The sequence below is a fragment of the Phyllosticta citribraziliensis genome (genome assembly GCF_038025025.1).
Source record: "Phyllosticta citribraziliensis strain CPC 17464 chromosome Unknown J3D65scaffold_12, whole genome shotgun sequence".
Lineage (NCBI taxonomy): Eukaryota > Fungi > Ascomycota > Dothideomycetes > Botryosphaeriales > Phyllostictaceae > Phyllosticta > Phyllosticta citribraziliensis.
Window position 1 is genome coordinate 1259618 of NW_027117349.1, and position 11854 is coordinate 1271471.

At 53.1% G+C, this 11854-nt stretch overlaps 5 protein-coding genes across 5 annotated transcripts; 4 read left to right on the forward strand and 1 right to left on the reverse strand.

Annotated features, from left to right (window-relative positions):
- Window positions 1–2117: 2117 nt before the first annotated feature.
- On the reverse strand, window positions 2118–3767 carry J3D65DRAFT_126206 (uncharacterized protein). The gene has a single exon (XM_066793854.1). It carries the CDS (start codon window positions 3451–3453, stop codon window positions 2299–2301), a length of 1155 nt encoding a protein of 384 aa, XP_066651543.1. The 5' UTR covers window positions 3454–3767; the 3' UTR covers window positions 2118–2298.
- Window positions 3768–4891, forward strand: J3D65DRAFT_126299 (uncharacterized protein). Its single transcript, XM_066793855.1, has one exon. It carries the CDS (start codon window positions 4082–4084, stop codon window positions 4721–4723), a length of 642 nt encoding a protein of 213 aa, XP_066651544.1. The 5' UTR covers window positions 3768–4081; the 3' UTR covers window positions 4724–4891.
- On the forward strand, window positions 4418–6322 carry J3D65DRAFT_126165 (uncharacterized protein). The gene is made up of 3 exons (XM_066793853.1): window positions 4418–4799; window positions 5003–5770; window positions 5833–6322. Exons 1-3 carry the CDS (start codon window positions 4778–4780, stop codon window positions 5988–5990), a joined length of 948 nt encoding a protein of 315 aa, XP_066651545.1. The 5' UTR covers window positions 4418–4777; the 3' UTR covers window positions 5991–6322.
- Window positions 6323–7203: 881 nt separating this feature from the next.
- On the forward strand, window positions 7204–7800 carry J3D65DRAFT_125892 (uncharacterized protein). Its single transcript, XM_066793852.1, has 2 exons — window positions 7204–7705; window positions 7787–7800. Exon 1 carries the CDS (start codon window positions 7311–7313, stop codon window positions 7587–7589), a length of 279 nt encoding a protein of 92 aa, XP_066651546.1. The 5' UTR covers window positions 7204–7310; the 3' UTR covers window positions 7590–7705; window positions 7787–7800.
- Window positions 7801–8048: 248 nt separating this feature from the next.
- J3D65DRAFT_606786 (uncharacterized protein) lies at window positions 8049–9005 on the forward strand (the record flags this gene model as incomplete). The annotated part of the gene is made up of 2 exons (XM_066798460.1): window positions 8049–8793; window positions 8848–9005. 2 exons carry the CDS (start codon window positions 8049–8051, stop codon window positions 9003–9005), a joined length of 903 nt encoding a protein of 300 aa, XP_066651547.1.
- Window positions 9006–11854: the final 2849 nt, after the last annotated feature.

Consider the following 11854-nt stretch of genomic DNA (forward strand, 5'->3'; position numbering starts at 1 on the left):
TGGAGGCCCCTTACAACGGGTGCACAAACCGGCCGCACTCGACGGCAAAGACGGAAGCTTTGTAATGCCATGGTTGTACGGCTTACTCCAAGTGGCAGTTCCACATGCCCCAAGATCCATAGTCGCCTAGGGCAGAGATTGGACCGCGATCTTGCTAAAGAAAGAATCTGGCATTTTGTACTGCTTGTCCAATGGGAAAGGAGTCAGTACGACACAGAGAAAAGGGTATTGCGAGACAAGACGAGTCGTGGCTCTGGCCGTAGATGCCGATCCAAGACGAGCCTGGCTGACATCTGTCGCCGTCGCTTCTGTCTACTGTCTACGTGGGACTTACAACAGGAATCTGTCGAAAATTAGAGCGAGAGGGGCGTCATATCCATGTCCAGAACTTTGCGTCCGCCATGTTTTCTTGAAAGCGACGGCACATTGCGCATCCATCGCGGCGATTGGGATTTTTCTGGTATGCCCCGACGCCTTTGTTGTCTATGTTTAGACAGCAACAACAGACGGGCGCCCTTCTTTGTTATTTTTGTGTTGACACGTCCCTGGGACGACACAATGCCCTTGGCAATGCTTTCATCGGGGCACATGGGAGCATCGACGTGGCAAAATGGCCATGGAGTCAGTGACGACGGCAAAGTTTTGGTGATCACAGCTGGGGGGTACACAGAACCGTAACGGCAACGACAAGAAAACATCACGCGCCCAACAGGAGTAAATGAGCAGTCAAACGTTCTGGGGCTACGAGCACACCGACCACTCAGGCCTCCCCCAGTGATTGCAATCGAAAGCATTCAACCACCAGGTCAAAGAGCCTGCAGTACCGTGTGCCACCACTTTCTGCGCAAATCCTGCGCCGCACAGCGCATTTCTGGAAACATCCACGTTGAGCCACGCGCGGCCCCTTTGAGCTCTGGGCGCGTCTCGATGGAGCGTCAAAGGATTGGAAGGATTCCTTTTTTTCGTCTTGATTGCTGCAAGAGGCACGAGCGGAAGCACAAAGAATCCCTCCCCTCCTTTTTGCATTGCTCGCATTCATGGAGTTGGTTACTCGGCACTCGGAGCAATTCGGTGTATCAGGGCAGATCAAGGAAAAGCAGCATTCCCATCCTTCGTCATCAGTCTCTCTGCAGGGCATGATCCTCCTGCTCTCATCACAGTATTGCTGACGGAAGCTCACGTCTGGTCCGGTCGTGTTACGTCAGCTCGGTGGGAGTTATTTCTGCGGCGGTCACCGGTCTCTCGCTGAGAAGACCTGACGACAGAAATTGTTCCAGTGTCAAATTTGGAGTCGGTGAACTCGGGTCCCGAGATTGATTGAGTGTACTGTAGATGCGACGCGCGCCATGCCCCGGGGCTGTGAGCTGTCTTTGGGAGCGCGCAGTGTTGGCATTTTGGCCTTCTGGCTGGCCAAGCAACTCGGGCTGCACGCTGACCGTGGGAAGTGTTTGCGACGCAGCAATGCCATTGACTGAGAAGAGTCCTACAGCGATTATCTCTGCCCGGAACAAATCATGCGCGCAGGAGAGCACATCGAGAACTGCACTCTGTGGAGGTTGGATGCAAAGTACTGGGGTCAGGAGAAACATTTTTAGCCCGCAACGCTGCAGTGCAGTGGAAAACCATCGCTGGTTGACGGCGATGCGGTAAAGATTGTCACTCATGGCCGCCGTGACAAGCCTGAACAGAGTTCATGCGCCGCGACTCCGGAGGTCCACTGCCCACGCTGCGTCGATCTCGAGGAAAGTCTCCCAGGCCTTGAACAAACATCGGCGACCCCGAGCGGGTCTCCGGGACAGTCGCTCTCGATGGTGCGATTCACTCTTTGGGAGGGATCGAGAGCCCCTGAATGGTCTCTGTTGGCTGCAAATCCGGCGGTTCCGAGCCTGAAACCTCGTGCAGAACCCGCAAAGACCCATATTTCGAACGTCAACATTGCAAAGGGGCATCGAAGGAGAAATGCTTTGGAATTCCACACCGATGACCCAAACGGATGGAATTAGAAACCTCACGGCTCATCACTTTTAGATCAACAACAGTTTTGGCACTCGGTTAGACGCGATTGAAGAAAGAAAATAGGAAGTGGAGATTGCGAAAGACTTGCATGCTATGAAACAGGAAACTTACCTCATTCAGGACCTACCTGTGGCGCTTGAAGGATTCACGACCGAAATGGCGGTGACAGAAATCTTCCTAACGGGCCGGCCGTCGTTGAGATGCCCACGACTAACCTACCAATCCAAAAATAGAAGCAGAAAAATCGCGCCCTGGATTTGTTGCTCTCCATCAACGAGTCTCTCAGCCGGACCTGCGGCAAAGTCGTTTGCTCTGCGGAACTGCAAGACTTTCCTCCTCGACTTTGTCGTTGCAGTCGTGGTCGTCGTCAGAGTCCTCCTCTAGGTCGCACAATGCCGTAAATGGCCTTTTGGATCCCATCGCCCTGCTATTATGTACCAGCGACACCTTCTTCCGCGACCTCTCCCAGAATACCAGATCATCTTGGACGACGCAAAGCAGCGACTCTCCACTCCAAGTCTCCTCGCGAAACCAGCCCGCGATCCAGTCTATGGGTACGAGCTGCCTGTAGTACCCGCCGGCCTGTTTCTTACCGACTTCCTCTGCCCACGTATTCCATACCAGATGGCCAGGCGGACAAAGCTTCTGATCGCACGCCAGAATGACGCCGCCAAACGCCTCCGACTCCCAACTCCAGCCCAACTCGCAGTCGGGGTCATCGATATGGAACCACTCTTCCGGCTGCAGAAAGCCCCGCCGCATGGCGGCGAAGCAGTGCGTCAGCTCGTGCACAATGGTGGCTGCAAAGGAGAACGAGAACCTCAGTTGCTCCTCCAGGGATGCGTCGACGAAACCCTCTTCGGCAAAGTACCGATACTGGTCGTGCAAAAAGACCTGGCAGGCGTTGCGCGGTCCCGACGCGGCGAATAGAGGATGCAGGGGCTGCGGCTCGTGGTCGTTGAGGAGGGTGGTTCGCGCGTATGAGAAGTCGCCTTTGCCGGTCCAAACGTCAAATGTCCAAAGAACGAGCGTTGACAAGCTATCGATTGCGTCGCTGGTAAGTTGCTCCTGTCTCTCAGTATAGTTTCCGGTCTTCTCGAGATAATTCTCCGCCTCGCCTTTTCTGTTCTTTTGCTTCAAGACCCGTTTTCCGTACCCTACGTGCACCCACCAATGGAGGAGATGTTTTGCCTTCAAAAGGCGGCTGGCAAGACGCAACCCTAGATTGAGGTTACGGTAAGCCTTCTTCGAAAGCATGGGAAAGTTCTTGTGCTTAAATACGGGGTGGATCTCTCCAGAGAGATTCGGCAAGAGATGGGGGCTGACCTTTACAAGGCCTCGGAGGGAGGGATCGTTCCTGATGGCTTCTTTGACGAGTCCGGGAATGGGCCAGGGCCTTTGCGCTTTCTGGTTTGCGTCCAAGCATGATCGATCCATTTTGTCGACTTACCTCACAGGACCTGCCTGTAGCTGTGTTGTGGATGGAGCGAAGTGAAGGCGAAAAAAGTTGACAAAGAGAGAAATATGCAAGCGATGGACAAGCGCCTGGCTCGGTGAGTTTTGCCTTCTGTAAAGACAAGGCACTGCCGCGTTGATATACGTCAAGGGTTTGAGAGTCCCTTTGTCCGCATTGTTCATGATGTTTCTGCATTGTTCAAAGCTCTCAAAGGACGAGCAACAAAGGATGGAAGGCTGAAAAAATTGTCGGTGTCAAAGAAGAACAATGTCCCCTCGGAATCTTGTGAGTTGAGCGCTGAAACTGGTAGTCCTTAGCTCCAATATCGGCGTCGAAGAGTGGCAAAGAAGACCGTTGGTAGCCCCTCTGGTAGGTTGACTTCCAATTCTTTACAAATCGGACCTCGAAGAACTTCCTGTCGTCGATTGAGCATCTTCTGGTCAAGATTGCAGCGCCGCCGGCCAAGGCCGTCTCGATATCGTCGCTTGTCCCAAGGAGAGTGTTTTGCAAATTCCGCATTGCGCCGTCGGTATCGAAATGTCCAGGAAGACGCGTTAGCAAAAGACACAGTCGATTGGACCAGTATATTGTGGATAGGACGGTGTCGCTATGCAATCTCCAGACAGAGAACAATGGATTGGTGTTCCTTTGTCGTGTCACGGCGTCTCCCTCTCAGGAACAGCGCGGAAGCTTTGGCCTCCTGTTAAGCGAGATCCGGGACCTCCTCCGTCCTCCTCCTCCCGGAACCTCAACCAAGACTCTCCGCTCCGCACCTCCTCGTCTGACCCGGTACACTATGTCCACTGCCTGCCAACGCATCGCCCTGCTGATTTTTGGCACGCAATTGGCTCAAGCCTGACAGACTTATCGTGGCTGTCGCCGCTGGCCCTGCTGGTGCTGCTGGCGCCATTGACTGACTGTCTGGGCTCTTCGCCTTTGCCGACGGCAGCGTCAGAAATGGTTGGATGGGCTCTTCGCCTTCTTAGCCGACGGCAACATCAGAAATGGTTGGCTGAGCACACTTGGCCCCTTCCGAGCCCGCCTGTTATCAACAACAGTGGGAGTTTTGCTTATGCCACCGACTACTCCTCCGCTGATTGGCTTTTTCAGAAGCCGAGCGAGGCTTTGTGTCATTCAGATCAAGTGGAGAGAGAGCCTTGTCCATCAAGTGAGGCAGGAAGAGAACTGTGTGTCGTTGAGAGCAGTCTGCACTTGACCTGCGGCATAGTGTCGTATGTCGTGGTTTCATGAAGACAACGCGGCAGCACCATCGACTTCATAGACTGCTCGGGCGGGCACTGGTGAATGAGAGACATCGAACGAGAGGGTGAGGGGGATGCGGCTACATTCGTAATATGCCCGCGCACGAGGCTGCGTTTCGTGTCCTGCCTGCGCCCACCTCCCCCTCCATTGCTTTTGCTTGACCAATCCGCCACAAAACTCCAGCTAGTACTTTTTGCTCATTTTGAGTCCTCCTGTGTTCCAATACCTCCTCTTTGTCTGCTTGCTGATCAGGGAGAGGACCACAAGCTCGAAACTTGACCATCCATCTGAATCCGCCCGACCAGTTTGATACTGCTGCGGAAATGTCGTTATCACCCACCGCCATACACCACCCTCTCCCTTCGCAATCATACCCCTCGAACACCACGGCTTCTCATCAAGTTCATGAGAATGAACACACGATCCTTGACGACGAAGGAAGCGGACAAGCAGATGAAGACGATGCCTCGATGGCTGCTGAGGGTCAAATCCGGCTCGCTCCCCCTTCTGAGCACAGCGAACCTGAGGATGACGTGCCATTCTCCGCGGAAGACTTCAAGAGAAAGCTCAATGTGATTGCGACCGACCGCAATGGAAACGAGCACCTCGTTCCAGCCGTTGGTTTGTACGACTCGGGCAGTGAATCTATCAACATCATCAGCAGCCAACTGGCCAGGAGACTGAACATTGAGCCTGAAAAACCAACCTGTCCGCCTCGGGGTTTGGGCAGAATCTCATCAAAGCTCAAGATGGGAAAAGGCAAGGTGATCGAAGATGTCCGTAGCGTAGACGGTGCTCGTGTCCGTCACCAGCAGAGCCCAGTCTTCGTGCAGTGGCAATGTCTCGACTCCAGTCCCCGCCTGCACCAGCATCTTTTCTTCGATCCCAAGACATATCGCACCAAGCACATTGTCGTCGAAAATGCTGCAGCGGATCTCATCTTCTCACGCCGCACTTGGCTCGAAGAAAAATTGACAGAGCCGTCTGTCTGCATGGTCCAACGGATGATCGGCGAAAAATCTAAGCCGAGTACAGGTATGTCCGCTCTACAACATACGCCCAGGCTGGGTTTCTCTTGCTAATATGGACCGTCGCAGATCAACAGGGTGCGCAAAAAGATCGGGATGAAAGGGCCAGGGTCATGAAGAAGCGGAACGAAGAAATGGAAAAAAGGGTCAAGAGCCAGGGGCTCCAACCGAAAAGCGGACAGTCCACAAGCAACGGCAGTCAAGGTGGATCTTCAGCTGCACCTTGAAACTTCCGTTCAGTTGTCAAGTGTTTAGGAATCCCTTTGTCCGTATCCTTCGTGACGTTTTTCCATTGTTCAAAGACCTGTCAAGGGACAGGCGACGAAGGCTGCCGTCAACCGTGGACAAATGGCTCAGGAATTGAAGAGGGTCGATGTACCAGATCTTCAGAGTAAGTTTGTTGCGATTTGAACCGCAGAAACTCTTTCTCCTTATGGCCATAGTCCCCAAGAGCGCATCTTTGAAAGTACCGGAGCCGATATTCAGTGCTCTGCAGATGGGACTCAATGGCTTTGTTTAGTCAAAAGTGCCTGCTTCAAGTTGAGATCTCTTCTGCTCATTGTTTGAAGTGATCGATTTCCCGGCGGTGCCCGTCGACTCAAGGCGAATTCAAGTCTTTTGTGTTGAAAGCATCACGTTGTTGAAGAAATTCGTGGGGATCCAGCTCGGTGATAAGCGGATAAGGGCGACGCACGATATTGTCTTCAGGCTCTCATCACGGGAACGGAGGACAGGGTCAGGCTGCATGGTCCGGGGCCAATCAATGCGCGGAGGACCTGACAGCCTGCGTAGTCCGTCCTCGCCACTCTCCGGGCCATTCCATCTCGTTTGCTACGTGTTAACGGGCAGGCAAGTGACGGGGCTGATTGCCCTTCGCTGAGCTGTCAACGAATGAGTGGTTCCCGCCAGCGACTCCTCGTTCGAGTATTCTCTTGGTCAAGCCAAAAGCCTCTCGCCACCGCTAAGCGCCGGCGGCGCCCTCGTACACTGTCAGATAGCTGGGTTTGTTCCTCAACACCTAGTATTTCTATGCTAGCTATCACGAACATGCGCTGACGTCATGAAGATACAAATGGACAATCCAATGCTTGTACTTGCTAGGAGCTTGCCAGCAGCAGCAAAGCTGAGCACGATATTCAGAGTCACTTCCGCGAACTCTTTCTATACTGCTGGGGCCTCGACTGGATGTGCGTCGGCCGCCATGCGCAATTCCATAAATGCTCAGCCACCGTCCCAGGCCGGCGCGATATGTGAGGTCATTGATGAGATCCAAAGCTGCGAGGTCCCTTGGAAATGCAAAAGCGACGGGTCATTGAGCCGCCCTGCAACCTGACTGAGAGGATACGGTGTGGCCTACAGTCTCCTCAACCTCAACTGGACAAGGTCTAGACTCCGGAAAATGGACCATCTGCACACTTCTTAATCGTCAAGAAGAACCTGTGACGGATGCAGGACGGGGAGGCTGACGCCCGGTTGGCCAATACCATCTGCCCTGTCCGGTTTTCTGCACCGCCTCGCCTCTACGCCTCCAGACTGGCCAGTCTGATATGCATTGGCCTACCCTGCTCCGCTTGCCGTATGTCCTCACCACCGGCGCCGCCTTTGTTCTTCGACTGCTCGTCATCCACCTACACCCGCCGACCCTCGGGGTCTCTCCGCCAGAGACCAACTCCTCGACCTTTTTCTCTCCCCTCCCACCTCCTTGCTCGGTCCTCCCTCTTTGCCTTGCCTTGCCTTCCTATCCTTTGAATAAGAGTCAGCGCACTCGTTCAAGCAACGTTTCTGCAGCCTCGACAGTCCGTCAAGCTTTGTGTCCATCGCCCTGAACTGTTCCTGGGCGCCCCTCCTGTCTCGACAAGATTGAGAAGGGCGTCCATCTTCGTCCACATAGAAGCGTTGTATTCGTCACTCCTCGACTTGGTAACACGGTCAAAGGCTCGCGGTACGTTCTTATAGCTGCGGCGTCCCTGCAGCGTCATATCCTCCACAACCAGGTCACCAAAAGCTGATATGCAAGTCCGAGGTAGAGATCCACCAGCGCAGTACACTGTCTGCCTCCCTTCCACACCAAGGCTCGTCCTCCTCGGAACATTCGCAGGTACTCTCTTCCCATTCTCAGCACCCCGGAGCGTATGTATTCTCGCTCTGCTCCTCGCTACCTGGCGATAGCCTCGCCTAAAACGTTTCTCAGTCTTGCCGGTTAGGTTGCGAAGCAGATCGACCTTGTGCTAATAAGACTGAGCTTCTAGAAAGCACAATAGACGACTCTACGAAATTCCTCCACCATGAATGCTTGCAACAACCCACCAAACCCCGCTGCCCCACCTCATGATGATGGTTGCCTTGGAAGTCAGGCTTCCTCCGCCCCGGCCATTCCATCAACACCCACCTACCCTCCAGACTCGACGGCTCCACAAATTGAAAGTAGTCTTTTGGTGTTGGACCATCTCGGGAACGGTCCTCCAGGCTTAGGGGATGTGACCCTGCACACTGTTTTAGCTGGTGCGCAGGGTGACTCTTCAGGACCTGGCAGCGCCGACGCTGTTGTCTCGACACAGGGATCGAGGCTCCCAACAGAAGATTACCGTAGACCCATCCTTGTGGTCAAAAAAGATGGCAATGGCAACGAGGATTTGAAACTATTCTTCGCTCTTTTTGATACGGGATCGAGTGACGTCAACCTCATCAGCGCCAAACTTGTCAAATATCTGGAGCTTGAGATGCGTGACCGTTCTCGTTGGTCTCGGATCTTGGACGTACTCTTCCCCTGGAGAAAGAAGTCTCAACTGTGCAACACAGACGGAACATCTATCCATCAAGAGGGCAAGGTGAAGATACGCTGGTATTGCCGCGACCAGACGGTGTATGACAAACAAGCCCTTTGGTTCACCCCGGGGTTCTACGTCACCGAACACTTTGTCGTCGAAAATGCCACGGCCGATGTGCTCCTCTCGCTCTCTACGTGGGATGAGCTCGGCCTGAGGGACCGCCCCATCTCCATGATCACGAGGAAGCCTCAGCCTGACATGAGTACGTTCGCCGTGCAGTGAATGTGGGTTGATTCAAGACTGACGACTGTCACAGGCAAAGGAAATCTCCAAAAGGTCGCGGCTGACAAGGCCATGCAGACTGAAACACGGATTGGGAAGAAGTCCAAGATTGCCGCCGCAACGATGGAGGCATACAGGGCAAAGAAGGCAGCTAAGTACTCCTCCTCTTCTTCAAACGGCAATGGGGCTTGATCCTGCGAATTTCCGCCCGTGGAAAGGCCTGTCCGCAAAGAGCTGCTGTCAGTTATTGGTGGTACCGGTAGAAGTCCCCATCGACGAGTTTCTTTCCTTTCTGCTATCTGAGGAGAAGTACCTTCGACAAGGTGGCTGATGTTACTGTGATAGCATCTGATGCCACCGAGAGGATGGAAAATGGTGCTGTGCTCTTTCAAAGTTCCAATGTTCTTACTTAACAAAGTCTTTGTGTGTTAAATTTGGGAGCGAGACGTAATTAGTGAAGCACGCAAGTCTGTTATTTGTTAGCTTCATGGCTAGATTTACTTTGTTTTCTTGCTTACCTGGAATTCGAATGCGTCTTCTCTTCCTATCCAGCACCGTCGATCCTTCATGAGGACAAAGATGCAGACTGTCGTAAGTTTTCCCAAACGTGATCTGAGACTGTGGTGAGGGCGATGCAGGGTATGTGTAAAGAATCTTTGGGGAGACTGACCTTTTAGTAGATCGGTGATGGAAAGAATGCCTTCTTCCAGGCTTCCATCCTACCCAGCTGCCTAGATGAGGCGAGTGTGTCTTGTGGCTCACATGTAGGAGTCATACGGCAAAGGCTTGACTCGACACGTGAGATCATCTGCCTCTCGATACGACAGCAAGTGGTGAGACTGACTTTGCCGCAAGTTTTCGCCAGAGAACATGGAACTCAATCACGAGTCGCAAATTTCAGACGTGTTGTGGTCATTCTAGTCCTCGATCAGTAAATGCTATCAAATATACCGTGTATCTGAACAGTTGTATAATTACAGCGTACATTAAGAGTGATTGTTTGGTCCAACAGGTCATGCTCGTCCTGGAGCTCGCACCCTGAACCCCTTCTCATATCCAGAGATCATACGAACAGGCTGTGACGCAGGAGTAGAATAGCACCTCGAGTCGATGAGTCCATAGTCTAATGCAGCTCTTCTCCCGAGGACTATGTCGAATCGTGGGTTTCCCTGTTGCACGACCAGGAAGCGTGTGCGGAAAGTCGGTCGTGACTTGATGAGTCCCCAATCGAGGTCGACGTATCCTTTGGTTCTGATCTTTCGACCGTAGAAGTCGATGTCGCTCTCATATTCTTGAATCTCTAGGCCCAAAAGCTCTACAACAACGGGCATGGATATGAGACTTGCATCCAAGTCGAGAGGAGGACACCATAGCGTGAGGACTGTTGATGTTCTCCGTCCGCTTTCGAGTGTGAGGAAGATCCATACGGTCTGCTGCTCAGATTTCAACTATTGATCCAACCTTGATGTCAGCCCTGGAAAAGAAATAGAAAGATGGGAGACAAAGTAGAGGGATACAACATTTATATTTCGTTCGTGACGGCTGCTAGACAATTTAAGGCCTTTTAGGAACTTGGAGCACATTACTTCCACCGTTGTGCTGCGTTGGAAGTAAATCAACGATGGGAGGGAGGACCGATTATATCGCAGATCGCAGAAGCTGAGACCCGGGAGGCCTCCCATAAAAGCGACGAAGAATGAGGCTCTGCGTGCACTCGTGCGCTGCTGATCAATATGCCGAGTGGCATAGCCAGCCGGCCAGGTTCGCATCCGAGGCGGCAGGGCGCCAGGCAATGAGCCTCTAAGACGAGCCTCGAGGCCCAGTTGGTATCCAAGAAAAGGTAGACGCAGTGGCTTTCGCCGTCATCCAATCACTTGGACCCCAATCACAGGTATTCGCTGGAACTGTAACATGCAGTCTGGACAACCCTGTCGTGTACCAACTGTGGAATGGCATTGAGCCCCGTAGCTTCCGAGAATTGGTTGGGGGCTTTGCTGCCAGAAACGCATATCATCTGGCGGTTAGCATCATTTGCCCCAAGATCGCCGGGATTACGAATCTGAACAACAGCCCGTGGCTGAGCATGGGCTCCTGTCGCCGGTCAGAAGCTCGTTTCCAAATGGCACAGCATGCATAGAAGTGGCACCAAATATCAAGTCGCTAGGATACACCGGTATGCTGCCGGTTGATGAGAAGCTTGATGAAAAACGACCCTTGTAAGCCCCTGTACGCGCTGAACGTTCTTCAAATTGGAGTTGTACGAAGATTCCGCTGCATGGGTATCCCAAAGTCTCATTCCTCACATAGAAAAAAGTTCGAATTCGAGGCCGTTGAGCCTGCGTCGTTCGAGGTCATTTTCAGCCCCTTCATTTTCAGAGTCCGCATGTCGAACTAGCCTCATCAATGCTGGCCAGCGGTTGTTACCGAACTTCGGGTGTCAATGCCCAAAAACGGGAAATGCGCCTGGGGGCAAGGCTGATCGATCCGTGAGGTACGGCTGACCTGGCAGTGCATGCATTCCCCGTGCTAGGCGAGTCTTTCGAATGATGATTCGTTGGATCCGACAGCAGACGCTCGAGGTGGAGGGTGGGCCCCACGTGCGATTCGTTGGCTTTCAGCCCCCGCTACGCTGTTTTGCCACGAACGCCCGCAAATAGCCCTATCCACACCATCTCCATTCTGATGGTCAGATGTGACGTCTGCAGGTGAGCAAACTAGACTTACATGGTGCCAACTCCGCGTTCCCGGTAAATTCTTGCTCAGATATCATGTTTGGAGACGGTCGTTCGTCCGGCTCTTGAAGTGACAGTGTTTTGGAAGCTAGGGGGGGACTTCGGTTGGATTCAGGAGACTGGATGGAACAGCCGCGGAGACATCATTTGCGCAAGTCAGGCTGAGCTTGATCCCAGCAAACCGGAGCACGCAGAATTCGAGCCTGGTAGCGCTGACGGAGGTTGGAGGCGTCAGCAGGCGCAGTCCTATGCACAGTTATCACCCGCGTATGATGGCAGACCACTTAAGTGGGTGACGTACTCGCATTT

What these genes read in the sequence shown, in the direction of transcription:
- J3D65DRAFT_126206 (XM_066793854.1), bottom strand. Translation starts at nt 3,453, where the DNA reads ATGGATCGATCATGCTTGGACGCAAACCAGAAAGCGCAAAGGCCCTGG.
- J3D65DRAFT_126299 (XM_066793855.1), top strand. Translation starts at nt 4,082, where the DNA reads ATGCAATCTCCAGACAGAGAACAATGGATTGGTGTTCCTTTGTCGTGT.
- J3D65DRAFT_126165 (XM_066793853.1), top strand. Translation starts at nt 4,778, where the DNA reads ATGAGAGACATCGAACGAGAGG. An exon ending in GAGAGACATCGAACGAGAGG is followed by an intron (nt 4,800 to 5,002) that starts GTGAGGGGGATG and finishes GAGGACCACAAG; the next exon opens with CTCGAAACTTGACCATCCAT. An exon ending in AAAATCTAAGCCGAGTACAG is followed by an intron (nt 5,771 to 5,832) that starts GTATGTCCGCTC and finishes GGACCGTCGCAG; the next exon opens with ATCAACAGGGTGCGCAAAAA.
- J3D65DRAFT_125892 (XM_066793852.1), top strand. Translation starts at nt 7,311, where the DNA reads ATGCATTGGCCTACCCTGCTCCGCTTGCCGTATGTCCTCACCACCGGC.